This window comes from Mytilus trossulus, chromosome 8 (assembly GCF_036588685.1).
Source record: "Mytilus trossulus isolate FHL-02 chromosome 8, PNRI_Mtr1.1.1.hap1, whole genome shotgun sequence".
In the NCBI taxonomy this organism is placed as follows: Eukaryota; Metazoa; Mollusca; class Bivalvia; order Mytilida; family Mytilidae; genus Mytilus; species Mytilus trossulus.
This window is the reverse complement of record NC_086380.1, coordinates 14,281,606-14,299,177: the sequence shown is the minus strand read 5'-3', so window position 1 is coordinate 14,299,177 and position 17,572 is coordinate 14,281,606. Positions and strand designations below refer to the sequence as shown.

Here is a 17,572-nt window from a genome sequence, read left to right as displayed (position 1 = left end):
TTTTTTTTTTATTAAATGGTGAAAATGTGAGTGACGGTTATATAAAATAATATAAAAAAGTACTGATTATTTTGACCTTGTACATGTGTCATGTGTACATTTGTTTGACTTTTTCATTTTTAGCCATGGCGTTGACAGTTTAATTTCGATTTTCGAGTTTGACTGTCCCTCTGGTATCATTGGCCCTCTTCTACAAACATTATATAAAATTATCTGATTACTTGCCTGCATTGGCTATATATTGAGTTTATTTTAGATTTGATTTAGCATCTGATATAGTTGAATTGGAACCGTTTATTTTATTAAACATAAGTCTCACGTTTTTCATGAACTTTTATAAAATAATAAATGATACATATATTTTATAATGATGTTCATCTCACATCATTTATCGATCAGCATTAAAATCGGAAATCTTTGCGATTCTGTACTCATATATGTGTTCCCTTCTTTGTTAATTAACATTGAAAAAGTTTACTATCTGAATGGTCGAGTTTTGATGTTTGGGGTCCTCCTATAGACGTCTGCCTTTTAAGGCTTACGGGCTCATTCTGTTTAACTTTTGTTTTTTGTTTTTTAGTCAAATAGTTTTTAGTTTTCCAAAGTTAAAACCTAACACAGTAATGTTATTACCAATAGCTCAGGCTAGCTATAGGTTGATGCTTGCAAGGTTAAGTTCCCACGCCTGTAGGTGTATATACTGAGGTCATCGTTAATGAAAACAGTTGTGTGATTAACAGTTTTCTAGTAAATATAACTTTAAGAAAAACAATCAGATTCTTTTCAAAAGAGCATAGATGCGTCATTTTGCCGACACATTTGCCCAAAAGAAAGCAAACAGACCATCCATAACTCAAAAACACGGCATAAAATGAGCAACACGAACCACATAAAAATGGAAGGATACCAGGTGCTTCGAAATGGTAAACAGAACCCACTCCATATATGGCACCCATAATGATGTTCAGAGAAGTAAAAACCAGGTGATAAGTATGAATCGGAGTGTTACATTAAGGGGACAATGTAAGGGATTGTATTTCTGATAATTATAATTTAATTGCCTTCTGTGAAAAAGATATTCCTAAAACGGTCAATTTTTTTGGACATGTCGTCCGTAAAATAAACCAAAGGATTATGTCATCGTCAGCACTTGAAAATGGACTGAAAAGCTGACAGATCACACTTTAATGTTATTTTAATTTTTCAATCACCAACACGCATTAGCTGACCTAAATGATGCATCTATGTTAAAATTAATGAGTGACAAATACCCACCTTAAATAATTTGTACTTGTATTCCAAATGCATTTTTATCATTTTTTAAATAAACTACTGTCATTTTTTTTATCATTTACTCATATATCAATAAGGTCTTAACGAAATATCCGTTATTGTGGTGACTATTTAATAGTAAATAAATGCAACAGTAGTATACCGCTGTTCAAAACTCGTAAATCGATGGACAAAAAAATAAAATCGGAGTAACTAACTAAAACTGAGGGAAACGCATTAAACATAAGAGGAGAACAATAACACACTTTTAAATGTTTCACACACAGAAACGGACTTAACATTAGTCACAATCCAATGAGAATAACAAAAAAACATCAAAACGAAATACATGAATTTGATATAGAAAAGTACCTTGACACGTCTTTTAGTAATATGAATTCACACTCAAATATATAAGAGAAAACAAAGGACACAACGGTAAAATGTAACACACACGAACACGAACTATAAATATAATTTAACAATGGCCATATTTCTGACTTGTTACAGGACATTTTTTTAAAGAAAAAATGGTTGGTTGAGCCTGGTGTTGTGGCATGCCAAATCTCCCGCTTTAATGACAACGTTTTAAAAATATAACATTAAAATGACAACATAACATTATAGGACTACAATACAAATACATAAGAGGAAATACTAGACAGAAAAAAACCCATGAATAATAGCTAACAAAAGACGCTCAGGTTTAAAATTCAATACGACAGAAGCGCGCCTCGTCCACACAAGACATACCAGTGACGCCCAGATATAAAAGTTTGAAGGTTAAAAACAAGTACAAAGTTGTACAGCACTGATGATCAAACGTTTAAAAAAGTTTTGCCATTTACGGCTAGGGGTTTCTGCTTGGGATAAGAACATTCTTATTATTGGAACAATGTATGTTATTGCAAACAGTAAGTTTTATCAAATGAATGTAAAAGATATACATGGTAAAACTGAAGTATTAACTAATTACAGAAAACAAAAACCGGATACTTTACAGAAACCAACACAAAAATAGACACATTCGACTTAGTCAAGGCCTCAAGGCGGTGTTAATTTTCTTTACCATAACACATGAATATAATAGAACAAACGTAAACACATTTGACAAAACTCGTTGAGAATAACAAATAAAACATCAAACTAAACACAAATATTTGAGATAGATAAGTACCGTAACACGTCTTATAGTAATGCGAATTAACACTCAGCAAAACAGTCACAATCGGGAATAAGTCACGTTCGGTAATTAAAAGATAAGACGACGTAATGACAAACCACAATCTACCATGTGGTGAAAATGTCCGTAGCTAGTATGGTCAAAGACACATTGTATGGATCAACCAATTCACGATGGTGTCCACACAATTTACGGAGTCTGAGTTTTAATCTATCCTCCTCACAGTATTATCGTAAGATGCTAAAATGAAGCCTTCTAGATTTATATAATTAATATAGCATTAAAAAAAAAAGATTTTGAGGTGGATGCAACCTTTGCCATGGACAAACATGAAATAGTTGATAAAACAATGCACTGTCAAGTAATAAAATAAGGAATCATAAAAATCGATTTAAAAACCGGGAATTTCAAGAGTAAACAGTTTCTGTTCCTTAAGTTGCATCAATGATGTTGTCGAAGTCACGGCACACATTGGTGATAAGCCCCATGATGGAATATCGAAATTAAAGACTCTATTCTACCAACGAAAAATTCAACAAATTACTAATCATATGTGACTATGATTCAGCAAAACGTTCAATCGAAATTTGATTTCCGTAACAAGTCGAACAACGATGGTTGAACCTTTGTCTTGCGCATACAATTGAATATAGCAAGTTGAAGATGTGCACTAGAACTTAATTCAATCTAAAGATAAATGGAAAGTTCATAACCGTTTAAAAGACAAGTTGAATTTTCTTCTTCGTTGTAAAGGTTCGTTGCATAGAACATCTTTTTTTAAATGTCTAAATAACGCGATATATGATTGCAAACATGTTATTGTATATTTGGTACATATGGTTAACTTTTGATCACGTTCAATAACAGGCATTGCTAACATGGTTATGACAAGAGCCAATCTGTTTTCTAAACCTTAGGCTCCTTGTTATAGCATGTTCAAAAACGAGATTTTATCTTAACTGACCTAAACATACTTTGTCAAATAGTCTTACCTTTCGATATCGGAATACGAGTTTACTGCTTGCAATTCAAAGAGTATAAGAATGCGTTGCATTACACGTTTAAAGGGAAAACGAACTGAAATTGTATTTTTCTCACAGGTCCTTTGCAATTATTCGTAGTCCGTTTTTCCCTAGTAAAGCATTTAAACCATTTAAAAAAATTGCCAATCGGAATAACAGATGTGTAGTTAATAGAATAAAATAAATAAAAAAATCAGAATAACAATAAAAAACTTTAAACTTAAAAGAAATCAAGTACTGCGAAGTGTTTGTTTAGCTCTGAGGGGAACTGGGTAATTTACGAACAAGAGAGGGTTTCTCTATTCTCCATACATGTTATACATGTAGCTGTTTTCAGCTTAAATGCAAATATTTGCTCCAGACATGTTTTATATCATATCAAAGTTAAAAGGAAAAGGACGATATGATAAACTGATTTATGACGTAAATACGATACGGAAATTCCGATGAATGAAGATATATATTATTCTGTCAAGGTCATGCACCCAACAGCAATTGTAAAGGTAACAATCTATTACGACATTACGTGCATGTAAGTAGATCTAAAATCGTAAACTGTCTATTCGGAATACACTGACAAACTGCAAAATAGTAAATATCTCACAACTAGAAAGGTTTCTATAGATTATTTGATTTGGCTTTCAGCTTGTTCTCTAAAAAGCGTTGATGCCGACGCATATGAAATGTTATAAATGAATTGTAGGCATGTTTAGGTTGATATCATGGTGTTTGTGGTACATTTATTGAGTATCGGTCTCACTTTTGATTTTTCTTCTTTATGAACTAAACTAATATAATCGTATACATCACCCAACAATGCTGCCCGTTCCTAGAAATATGTATCTGCTTTCAATAACTGCTTGCTGAATGAAACAAGCAATATTTTAGAAAACGAGCCGTTTTACCAAAAAATCCATAAAATGTTTGTAAAATATATGATAGCTGAAGTAAAAATTGAGTTTGGAAATGAGGAATGCGTCAAAGAGACAACAATCCGACTAAAGAGTAGTAAACAGCAGAAGGTCACCAATAGGTTTTCATTACATTGCTGTTTTACTCTACTCGACCTATTAAAGTGTCGAATTCAAGGGATCATCACATGAAAGACCCCTCTAGGATCTGTCTTGCCGATATCTTTTTTTTTCATTCCTGAACTTGAATAATAACGACTTTTCTTTTGTTTTTATTACTTTAATTACATAACATGTGGTCCACGTTTTTGCATGTACACATTGTCTTACATGTGTCTTGTTTTTCTATGCCTGCTTGTAACTTTGACAGTAAGTTTATATATACCTATATAAACAAGTGTAAGTAACATAATGATAAAATTGCTTTGATTGCGTGACATGTCTGTTATTGAAAGTATATTTTAAAATATGTATGCCATGGAATGATTGCTTGAATTATGATGATCATAATTACTCTCCTGGTTTTATCATTTCAATAAAACCGATAAAAAACTTGATATTTCTAAATATTGACAGTTCATGTACTGTAATTTTTTTTTTGGAACAAAATACTGGTTGCACTTAGAATTATTAGGTTATATTTTGCTTCCACTGTCAATCGGTAAATTTTATAAAACCCAATCGGTAATTTCAAGTTGGCCTCTACGCATATAACCTAAAAGAAAAAATCAATCCCGTAACTAGCAACAAGGTATTTATTGAGACTGATAAATTAAAATTTCGGATAAGTTACTTATAAGGTAATAATGTTTCAATGCGATGATACGTTTACAAAAACATTTCTAGCACACTAAACTAGAAAGTTTTAATTTTACTGATTTGTTCAACAGAAGTTTTATCAATGAATATTAAATATAATGATCAATTAATTGGTTAGTTTTAAGTGCCAATTTCAATACTACTGTGCTATTTGTAGCTGGCATGTTTTATTGTTGTAAGTGTCCGAATAACCAGCAGAAAACTAGCGACATTCGGTAGCAAAAATAATAAATACATGTTTTCTCTGACTGTTTAAGACCTTTTATTCCTAATACATTTGCTGTTTGGTGTGTTTTGATTTATAATTGTGTCTTCGATTCTTAATGTCTTTAATAATTTGTTATTGACTTTGAACTAACTGTCAGTGATTGCGAGTACGCTCATATTTGTATTAAGTGTTTTTGTTGATGTTGGGATGTACAAGTACCCGGCCACGTCTATGATATATACTTTATTTTAGCACAGATATGATAAGCTTGCATCATGCATCATACATCAATTTACTCAAGGCTTTTCTGTGAAATGCATTTTTCTGCACCAAAAAACTATGTACAATAGTAATCGTAGTAAACAATTAAATTACGGAAAACATTTCGTCGTAAGTCTGCAGTATTTTAGTCATACTGCACGAGGATGTAAAATAAATGTTATAATGGAAATTACAGATCGTCTAATTTTATACAGTAACACATTTAAACGAAATTTCACTCAAGACTTTAATGCTAGTATCTATAAAGAGACAATCATTATCACTGAACTAGTATATATTTGTTTAGGGGCCAACTGAAGGACGCCTCCGGGTGCGGGAATTTCTCGCTACATTGAAGACCTGTTGGTGACCTTCTGCTGTTGTATTTTTTTATTTTGGTCGGGTTGTTGTCTCTTTGACACATTCCCCATTTCCATTCTCAATTTTAAGTATTAGTATATAAAACCTGTCTTGTGCTAACAAGTGCAATATAATAATTGGATAACACTTTTTGTTCTTTTAAATCTTGTACTTATTTAAAACCTTAGTTTCTTTTTAGGGGTTGCTAAATCAGCACTTTTTAAGCTTTTTTTTTCATACAGATGCACATTTAATATAGACTGCAAAATAATATACACATGTTTTCTTGTTAACTTCACTTTATTTACCAACTTCAAAATCGATACATGATACAGTGAGAGTTCAATGATCTGTTAAATGCTAAAATAAATATAAATCTTTTTGTACATGTACGTTGGAATACTGAGTATATAAAATAGGATTGTAAGTTTATTCCATTAATGATAAAAAAAAGACAAATGACCTGTGGATGATTTGTTTTATCAAAATGGATTACTACAAATAAACTTTAGATCATCTGCACTAAATACCCATTTAAACGACAGATGATACAACAATTATCTAGTAAACATGTCCTTTAAATAGTCATGTTTAAAATACAAATGCACTATTTAACACAACTCGATTATATCTAAGATGTCAAGACCTTTACCGATTTATTTTCACCAAGACTACGAGTATTTAATGAAAAACATTACTCATATATTTATTATCGCAACGTATTTTTACAGATGTTAGTCATAATTTTTCGCCGCCGATATATTGCATGCATCAATAATAAGTCCCATATTTTTTCAATCCATTCTTATTTGCAGTGCCAAAACAATTAAGAAATCGTTTGAATTATTTCTTGTTACAACGTAGTCATTTCGCAGCTTTGTATAACTGACTATATGTTTTTTTTTTGTTTTTTTTTTGTTTTGAACGGTATTCTCATTTTGTCTTCACTTTGCACACGTCGTGCAACTGCTGAATGCATTTATATATGTAACACTCAGAAACGTGTCCTTCCCCCCAAACATGTCCGATTCCCCCAAACGTGTCCAAATTGACGTAACTGAACTGCAAAACATGTCTAGTTGTAAACATCGCCAACGCGTGTGATTTGTATAAACGCCCAAACATGTCCATTTCTCAACAACCCCCCAAACGTGTCCAATCCCAAAAACGTGTCCATATCAAGCGTTATTTGGTTATTGCTATTCCATTAACGTATACTAATTTTACCATTTCATTAAAAATATTATAGATAAAGTAGTTTTTTAAACCGGCCGAAAAAAACGTGTAAAAGTTGGGCGTCCTTTCGGCTATGTACGGTATGTAAAGTGTGAACAAACATGTTTAGTAACGTTAAACTGTAAAGTTAACGGATGAAAGTGTCCCTTTCTCTGCACATTAAAATTTGTAAGTTCTCTCTAAATATTGTGGAACACCGGCAATTAACTGGACGATCAACAGTGTAAAGTAAATTTCTACAATACAAATGTAAAAAAATAAAAACTTGTCACCTATCACTAATTATGCATGAAATACTCGCAACTGGACAATACGCAATCAACAGTTTGAAGATAATTTAAACAGTATAGAGCAGTAAAATCATTAAAACATGTATGTTCTCTAACTTACAACTGGAAATACGCTATCAACAGTCTAAAGTTAATTTATACAGCAAATGTAAAAACTATTTCGCTCTAAATATGCATAGAGTACATGCAACTGGACAATACGCTATCAACAATCTAGAAAGTGCAGTACAAATTAAATTTGCAATTACGGTAACCACTATAATAACCGGCGTTGATTATATAGCATTCATATTGATCAATAAAAAGAATCTATAAATTCAATGCATGAAATATTTGGCACTGGACGTTATGTCTCTTGATAGTGTGTCTTAAGTGATACTGGAAACCTAAAATTTATATTTAAAAAAACGGATATTTACCAGAGTATGATTTATGCTTAACGCCCGCCAGGCAATATTCGGATTAATATAAAAAGCATCATCGAAGTTTATAAGTACAAAATAATTTACAAAGTCACCGATTAATTCAGCTCTATAATTATATGTGAAGGTTCGCTCTCAATGATTTTGAAATACTTGCAACTGAACAATAAGTAATTTTAGTCAAAAATTAATTAATAATTACAGATTAGATTTTGAATTATGATATGCATTAAAAGTCTATATTTAATTAACTAAAGCTAATAAATGAAAACTTTGTCACCTGTGTCCCCATCATAAAATTGCCGTAAACGTTATCAGCTATTTTATTTAGGAGATACATGTATTAACGCTGAAAGACACGAGACGTTCTGGCGTTAAATATTGGACACGTTTTGGCGAATAACATTTATCGGACACGTTTGAGAGTGATGAATCCGGACACGTTTGGGGAATATTGTAGATTTCGGACACGTTGAGGGAGAAAAGACACGTTTGGGGGAATCGGACACGTTTGGGGGGGAAGGACACGTTTGGGAGTGTTACATATATATATATAGGATATAGTACAGTTAAGAAAATTCGGTATGATTGTCAATGAGACAACCCTCCACCAGAGACCAAAGGGCATGAATTTGAGTGAGAACCAATCGGTCAATGAGCAAAACATACACAAAAATAGCTACGGAAGGCCTTGAAATATACTAAACACAAAAACAAGAAAACTGATTTATGCATGAAACAATAAACCAAAATAAATATTATATACATAAAACGGCAACCTCTGTAGAAAAAAACAAAACTAAGTGAAACTGCTAATTCGTTTTCTTTTATCAAAGTAAATCAACTACAATATCAACTATCCATACTAACAATTATCTGCAGTTTAAAACACGCACAACCCGTAGCGTATTCCAGTATTAGTATACGGTAGGAGATGCCCGCGAAATCGTGGTACCATTGAAAAAAATAAAAAACGAATTTCTCGGGCAGTATATATGTCGACTGCGTATGGGCGAAAGCGTTGAAGACTTGGATCGATAACGGTCTCCAAATAGGGATATTTTCTATAAAAAAAGATTGTTTCAAAAAGGTCAATAAATACCAAACACTTCATTTATATGTCATATCACAAATATTACCGCATATTATTGTTTCAGAGGAGTTGTGGCACAATGTTATCAGTCTCTTCCTCTAGTAGTTAAGATATGTGGGTTTTACGACAGTTTTAAGGCTAGTTAGTTACATTTCAATGAATTAAGATATTTTTCTTTGATTTGACATTCGTACCCATTAGTTGATATTACGAACATAATAAAATCAACGGTAACAATTTTGTTTCCCCAGATGCGCATTTCGATGGGAAATAGGGAAATCACCATCCAGTTTCAAATATTGAACTACATGTTGACCTTTACTGACGTCAACACAATTATCTATGGGTTTTTACGGCTGTTGTATCATTTAACATGTTTTGTCTTGAACACTTACAATTTGCAATTGCACATGCTCTAATTATAACATAAATAAAATAGGTGTAAACTATCCGATATTTCGTGTACACATTTGTCGGAAAAATCTTTTTAATCGTTTTAGTTAAAGGATATACTATTATTCAATAGATATATTTTGACATGTGTTTTTTTCTATTTATAACAGTTTAGAAAGAGAAGGTCAAAATTTCAGCACGCTATACGTGTGGAATCTGATTTCAAGACAGAAATTGAGATACGAGATTATGTGTTTTATCAAATACGGTTGACGCTTATAGTTACAAACATGGGGAAATAGAACAGGATTTTGATATCGCCAATTAGAACATAACCATTGTCATCTGTAAAACTGACATACTGTTATACCACTGTCCCAGGTTAGGGGAAGGGTTTGGATCCCGCTATCATGTTTAACCTCGCCACATTATTTATGTATGTGCCTGTCCCAAGTCAGACGCCTGAAATTCAGTGATTGTCGTTTGTTTATGTGTTACATATTTGTTTTTCATTCATTTTTTTTACATAAATAGTGCCGTTAGTTTTCTCGTTTGAATTGTTTTACATTGTCTTATCGGGGCCTTTTATAGCTGACTATGCGGTATGGGCTTTGCTCATTGTTGAAGGTCATACGGTGACCTATAGTTGTTAATGTTTGTGTCATTTTGGTCTTTTGTGGATAGTTGTCTCATTGGCAATCATACCACATCTTCTTTTTTATATAAAGCCTACTTTCTCGTTCATACAAGATTCCAAATACCAAGTCCCAAGAGAAAAAAGAAATACAGGAACAGAGAGCAATTGTGTGATAAGATCCCAGCACTGCCTAAAACAAAAACATTCAACAAGTACGTTCTTATTCTAGCTTACGTTTTTTGTGCTGTTTATATGGACTGTCGTCTTTTTTTTCTGTTATTGCACGCATTATCGTGATATACATGCGTCTATTTAATGAATGTAAACAAAACAGTTATCACAAATCACAGGTTGCATGTTATTAACCTGTGAAGATACACAATATCTTAAACACACTTTACTAGTTACCACTGTGGAAGTTTGATTTGGTTATATCTGGGTTTTTTTTATGTAAGGCCCTCTACAAAATGTAACTCCTAAAATTTCTATTGCTTTATACATCACTAGTTTGCATATATTTAGGTCTCAACGTTCCTAAAGAAGGAAAATGGCATAAAACGAACTGCATTTATAAAGTTTTTATTATCGTTGATTAGAACTTTGTCGATAATATTGGCAGTGGGAGGTTAGTCAAGAAGATATCCCTAGTTTAGGAGTTATAGCTCTATTACTGAACATGATTTATTTCTTATTTTAATTCACTATAAATGCCCATTGATTCATCATTTAACTAAACAATCATCAGTCAAAAAGAGCCAAAAAATTGCAAAAAGATTTTCAAACTAATAAGTAAACTGACAACATCAGTGCTAAAACAGTTAAAGGCCAACATACAAACTAAAGTACACAACACTCTTAATAGAAAACTTAAAACTTAACACCACGAACCTGACTAAAACCTTCGGATGATCTTTTGTTCTCTAGAAGAATAATCAAATAATGATAATCAAATAATGTTGCACTTGTGGCATCCTTCGTTTTGCTTTCATTAGTACAAAACCGGTAATATTAAAGTCAAATTCAGTAGGTCACAATCGGGAGAAGGCCCTGGATTGTAGTTGCGACACTATGTAGCTTTTCTATTTTAGTTCTATTATGCCATATTTCCCCTTAGGTTCCTACGCAAGTAAGCATACCTGATTTCAAAATGTTTGAAATGCCGAAAAGAAAGTAAGATGCGCAAAATTGATAAAGTTTAAAACTTTTCGTTTTTTTCTTTTATACACAAAATATATATCTTGTACAAACAACAAAAGATCTGGAATTGTTTATTTTTATGAATGAAATGGTAAAGCAGTATAAATAATTTAGATTAAAGCAAACTAAACAATAAGTATTTTTTTTAATATTTATTAAAAACAGAATAACAAAAATATTGAGCAATAGCACAATCATACACATTCAAAATTATATGTTCGGCTTATCAAACTGATGTGGGCTACAAAATGCAAATGACGCCTGGGTAATTGCTCAAAGCTTTCGTGTTAGTTGATTACGTTCATTTGGACAATAACACTTTGAAATACACATATACAATAAATAAAAACTTCCACATGATTTATAACACGATCAACCCAAAAGCTAACTTTATATTCGCACACATATTTTATGTTATTTAAAACACGTTTAGCTGCACGTAGAAATATGAAATAATACTTGCTGAATATGAAATATTAACAGATGATATAAAATGAAATGGTATGTCAAAAATGCATAGTGTATATTCATTGAATACATATATATTAAAAACAAAAGTGGTAATTTGACTCTTAGTAAATTTCCGAAAGTATGATCTGGTATTTTTGAAACAAAATTAATTGCAATGTGTTCTGTAATGCAAATGTTGTTACTGTTACATTAACTAGCTCTGCATATATTGTCTTATAAAGTAAAGGCTACGATCGTTAGATTTAGTTTTGAAATAAGGTCGTTCTGCAATACCTTGAACACAAAACACAAACAATCACGCTATGTCTGCATGAAATGATTGATGCAATGATGCAATAATGGATGCAATCATAAACAGTTTGCCCTGACAATTAATGCTATTTGATTAAAATTACTGGCACAAATTTTACATAGCTATACATCTGTACAGTATTGATATGGTAACAAGTTTTGTTTCAATCAATAAACAAGTCGCCTTTTTCAATTTCATCATTGCGTTATACCGGCTGGCCCAGGGTCATCCATCATAAATGGCTCTATTGAGTAATTTAGTGTTACTGTGGCATAATAACTCAGGCATTTTGACATTGAAAATGTGTGGGGAACATGTTCCCGATAACAATAAAATTGTGACTACACATTTATATTGGTGATGTTTTCTTTTCTTGTTTCTTTGTGTCTGCAGTTAATAATGGATCTCGATTGATATTTGCACTTTGTTTCGTCTTTTCATTGGTCCAACATCGTCTACCAAACACTATCTCACGTCCTATCATAAAGAAAGGGGAAACAAATGAATTCAAATTGTTTAAGTACTTCTTTTTTTATCAAACTGTAACAATTGTAGTAATGCTAGTTTTTTTCACACCTTTAAAAGAATTGCCAGCATAATAAATTCACTAATTACATTTACAGGTCATATTATTATCGTTTTAAGATATATTCGTATATCACTCATTTAAGAATTGAATGCTTCTTTTTGTAAATTTATTGGGGTGTAAAAGCGTTGACCGAAGTACATTTTGTATGAAGCGCGGAAGCGCTTCATTCTAAAAATGTACGCACGGTCAACGCTTTTACAACCCTATAAAGTTACAAACAGAAGCATTCAATACTTATAATTACATTTTTTAGCTAGGATTATAAAAACACGATTTTCATGAAGTTAAATTTTTAAATTCACCTGTGCACTTTATTGTGGGACCTCGGGTCATCATGAATGAAATGTAATGGTCTCATGCAACTGCTTACAGAATAACATGTGATGTGCAATTAGCCAATCAGAATAACGTATTATAATGAAACATTAATCTAATTGAAATTATGTCAGAATAAATAAACTTACATAGCTACCAGGACTAAATTTTGTATATAAACGCCAGACGCGCGTTTCGATACAAAAGACTCATCAGTGACGCTCGAATCTAAACAAGTTAAAAAGGCCAAATACAGTAGGAAGTTAAAGAATAAAAAGGTAATGATTAAGACTATTCGTTGATATATTTTATTCATTTCATTCTGTTGTTTCTCTTTAGATAGAAAGCTCAGTATTGATTATTCGAGACAATGAATAGTAAATGCATTGAAAGCAAGTACCACGTAACACTTAGGACCTTTAAAAAAGAGCATGCGCTGTGATTGCATGTATACCATCTTTTAGTTCTCTGTACGGCATTCAACAGTAAGCAAAACCTATTATGCATATTCAGCTACAATGTATAGAAGGCCCCAGCAATGTTGCATGTTAGCGGATATCAACCCCTCCTTGACTGAATTCATTGGTGATATAGTACAACACAAGACAAACTTTTAATTCAGTTAAACGAAGCTCAACTCATTTGGTGGATACTAATACAAATACACCTAACAGAAACAAAGTGGAAGTGGCTGGGTACCTGTACATCTCGAGTTTTTTGCTCTTTCATGCAAACTTACACTGACTAGACAGTTGCTTTATTTAAATCTTAGAGAAAGATTTGAACTGATATTAACTACATTAAAAACTTACTTTTGGCCAAGCATATGCAAATTAACAAAATCATAACAAACACAGCACATCCGATGGATATTGTATACATTGTCAGCGTGCCTTCTTCTTTTTCTAAACATTAAAAACAAAATATTAATGAAGATAAAAAAGAAATATCCTGAATTACAAAGTTCAAAGATCTTTGTATAAACACTTTACAGAAGACCTATAAAACACACGAAACAGAGGTAAAATATTTATATGCGAATATGTGAAAAACAGTTTTGGCAAAACATGAGTTCCACATAATGTGTATGCGAAGGAAAAACCACGTAAACTATTTATTGCCGGTAACATGCTAAGTTTTTTACTGTATAACCTTTTACCATTTGCATTAATGTTCAAAGTTGGTACGAAGAAAAACCTACTAAAGCATCTTTCACTTTGTTTTTAGAAAATTATAACTGAATATGTTTTGAGCGAGAAAGGACGAATTTTGAATGATCAGATATCATTCTGTTTTGTGTAATTTAGATACATTAACACAATTGTTCAGTATGTTCTTTATCCTCCCTGTCATGATTTGAAAGATTGAATCTGTTGTATGTGACGCTGTTCATGTATTATTTGACGGATTTTAAACTATTCATAAAGTTTCGTAGTTTCGGTATAACAAAGGGTTTTTTTCAAAGCATATTATTTTTGCCATAGTTTGATGTGTGGAGGATGCTTGCTTTATCCAAGTCTCGCAATGAATAATTACAAAAATATGAACAAATATAAATGCAAGACACAAAAAAAAGGAACAGATACATTCTAACAAATATAAAGAAATTAGATGTGTCTTACCATGACATATATCTACGTGTTCGTCAAAAATGGTGACATTACGATAAACAAGGTTGCACAGTATTTGCAGTCTACCTTCACAGCCGATACTGTTCACAGGAAAATCATAACTCACTTTAACATCATTATGATATGTGTACCATTTCATAACAGTAACAGTTGCATCTTTGATGAACCGACCCTGACAAAAGGAAGAGATCTCTTCATAAAGTAAAATGTGTTTCTACAATTTTAATTTGCATGTTCATACAGTATATCTCACATATCAGAACTATATGAATGCACAATATTGTGTAAATAAGAGTTCTGCTTAAGTTAAGCAGTTCAATGTGTTTTCTTTTAATTTCTTAATAAAAACTTTTATTCAGAATACAATTGAGATAATACAATATTATAAAGTAGTTTTTCCTTCTCACCTCAAACCATGCTGTGCAGTTTGGAACAGGGTTCACCTTATCAAGCATAATTTCTATTTCCATGCTGTCGTTGTTGATGTAGTTTTTATCTTTCATTTGTTTTGTCATAGTTGGTAAAGCTGCAATGAAAATGTACGACAATTAACATAAATAATATTTCTCCAAATTCAATATATTAAACAAGACAATTTTATATCTTATATTGGATTGTAATAATGGGAAAGGCTTATTTAGTGATGAATCTAGATTCAATACTATACGGCTCAATATTATTGCGTCTAACCATTGTTTTATGTCTTTGACGTTGCCAAAAGCATGATTTAAAAACAACCCTTGAAGTTTGTGATCTTTAGATGATATCGAATATGTTCCGTATGACGATCCTGTTCCTTTTTAACGAATGTGACTGTTTAATGGGTCTCTTTTAACATGAGCGACCCAATCGGTTCCACATATTGAGCAGGTTCTGCTTACCCTTTTGGAGCATCTGACATCGTCATCAGTTGTTGGTGGGGTTCGTGAAGCTAAGTCTTAAGTTTTCCTTGCTGTTTCTCGTGTACTATTATTTGTCTGTTTGTTTTTTTTGTTTCGTTTGTAGACATGGAATTGTCAGTTTATTTTGGATCTTTTAAGTTTGAATGTGGTCCGTCTTGTATTGTTTGCTTTTTTTCTATAATATCAGGCATTGATATCCGCCTCTCTTTTTCCTCTAAATCGAAATAAATAAATGATGTTGTTAAACACGGAAAATCATCTACATTATTACAAACTTACACATAACATGATTTGGTTCGACAAACAGTTTCCTAGTGCAACTATCAAATCCACAGGTACACGTGTAGTTGTAGTTAAAATCAGATTCACTAAAATTGTGAATAAGCAGCTCAAAATCTTTACTGGTATTCCGTGTTAACATTTCATATTTATTTGGATCTCTGCATTCACCATCTGTACAAAGCATGTCATAGTTTTTGCCTCCTGTCCATTGTCGTACTTTGCAGTGTGAATCATTGCCGATCTTCATGTTATCAATGATGCAACGTAAAATAATGTCTTTTCCAAAGCTTAATGGCAAGGTTGCTAAATTCCAAGACGCTGAAAAATTATTATGTTTTTGATAAAGTAGATTTTTTTATAAATTCTAAACAAGTACTATGTATTGAACGTAGTATTTGATAGCAATAATTAACTCAACAACTTTGCTCTAATATAGACACTTTTGTATTTTCTAGAAACAAGAGGATAAGTTACATGTTGAATATCATTAAACATTGTATTCTATAATGAATTGCTTTTATATACATAAACTAACATAAAGGGTAAATTTTGACAAATAACAATTACCCCCTAAAATGAATTTACTAAGTCGTAGATAAATCTACTTGGATTAACGAGACCGATTTTCATTGACTTTGTATAGAAAATCAATTAATTAAAAAAAAAAATTATTAAAATATTTTGGTGTCACTTAGGTAAAGTGAAGGTACACCATTCGATATCGTCACCATTTAAATTACATAAAAATAGATTAGATTTTTCTTACCAGATGTACATGTAGATGCTTTACATGCTATATCCACACATAATACAACGAAAGCAACATAAACCAGCATTCTGTTCATATAAGTTTTACACAATCTAAAAAAAAAAATTTCGTAAATGATAATTGAGTGGTATTTTCAGAAATCTGTATTGCTCAAAATGATTTTAATTGTCTTTCTTGTATTTAAATAGTATTTTAACAGTGCAATTGATACCCGATCGGTCTATCAAAATTATCTATACAACACAAAAACACAAATCTAGATAATCTTGCATTTGGCTTTCACGATAACTATCATTCATTAGTTAAATTTTGGGGCACACCCTCATATCTATTACATAAATTCAATTCATAATGTTGCAAATCAAACTACAAACAAAAGAAAACACTATCTTGTCATTTTCATGGACAGAGCTAATTTACCTAGTAATATTATTTCCTTTTCAAGTTTGTTGTCTATGCTATTACATTTGTGTAAAATCTGACATATTTGGATTGTCCATTTGATATCAAAATAAAAGAAAACAACACTTGTCAAGATAACCTCTAATAAGTTCATGATAACAATCTCTTTCATTGTTTACAATTTAGTCAATTCATTATGTTACAAATCAAACAACAGACAAACGAAATCACTACACTGTCACCGTCATATAACTTGATATGAAAATAAACCTTTTATCAATAGTCGTAAATCAAGACTTCGATCAAATGTCAATTCTTTAACTTCGATTAGTAAATTTAAAGGGGTACCCGAGCTATAAATATATACCTTTGTGCATTTATTTTTTAAGTGTTTAAATACTTGTGGTTTGGTCCTACATTAACTTGACAAAACATTTAAATACAAATAAAACCACAACCTTCACCAGGCGCTATTTAAATCATTTACTTACGGTTAAAAATCAAAATGTATTTAATATAGTATGTCAAGTTTGCGGTTTGTGAAGATATATAAGTATATACTACTCTGCAGTACATGTATATATTATAAACAGTACGACATCTTAAATAGTATGA

The 17,572-nt window shown here is 31.7% G+C and overlaps 1 protein-coding gene across 1 annotated transcript; it reads right to left on the bottom strand.

Annotated features, from left to right (window-relative positions):
• Positions 1 to 11,490: 11,490 nt before the first annotated feature.
• Positions 11,491 to 16,673, bottom strand: LOC134728333 (uncharacterized). Its single transcript, XM_063592908.1, has 6 exons — positions 16,553 to 16,673; positions 15,784 to 16,104; positions 15,010 to 15,128; positions 14,594 to 14,774; positions 13,784 to 13,876; positions 11,491 to 12,544 (listed from the first exon to the last, which is right to left on the bottom strand). Exons 1-6 carry the CDS (start codon positions 16,629 to 16,631, stop codon positions 12,417 to 12,419), a joined length of 921 nt encoding a protein of 306 aa, XP_063448978.1. The 5' UTR covers positions 16,632 to 16,673; the 3' UTR covers positions 11,491 to 12,416.
• Between the last annotated feature and the right edge of the window lie 899 nt (positions 16,674 to 17,572).

What these genes read in the sequence shown, in the direction of transcription:
- LOC134728333 (XM_063592908.1), bottom strand. Translation starts at nt 16,631, where the DNA reads ATGAACAGAATGCTGGTTTATGTTGCTTTCGTTGTATTATGTGTGGAT. An exon ending in CGAACCAAATCATGTTATGT is followed by an intron (nt 15,129 to 15,783) that starts GTAAGTTTGTAA and finishes TTTTCATTGCAG; the next exon opens with CTTTACCAACTATGACAAAA. An exon ending in TTGCATATGCTTGGCCAAAA is followed by an intron (nt 12,545 to 13,783) that starts GTAAGTTTTTAA and finishes TCTTTATGATAG; the next exon opens with GACGTGAGATAGTGTTTGGT.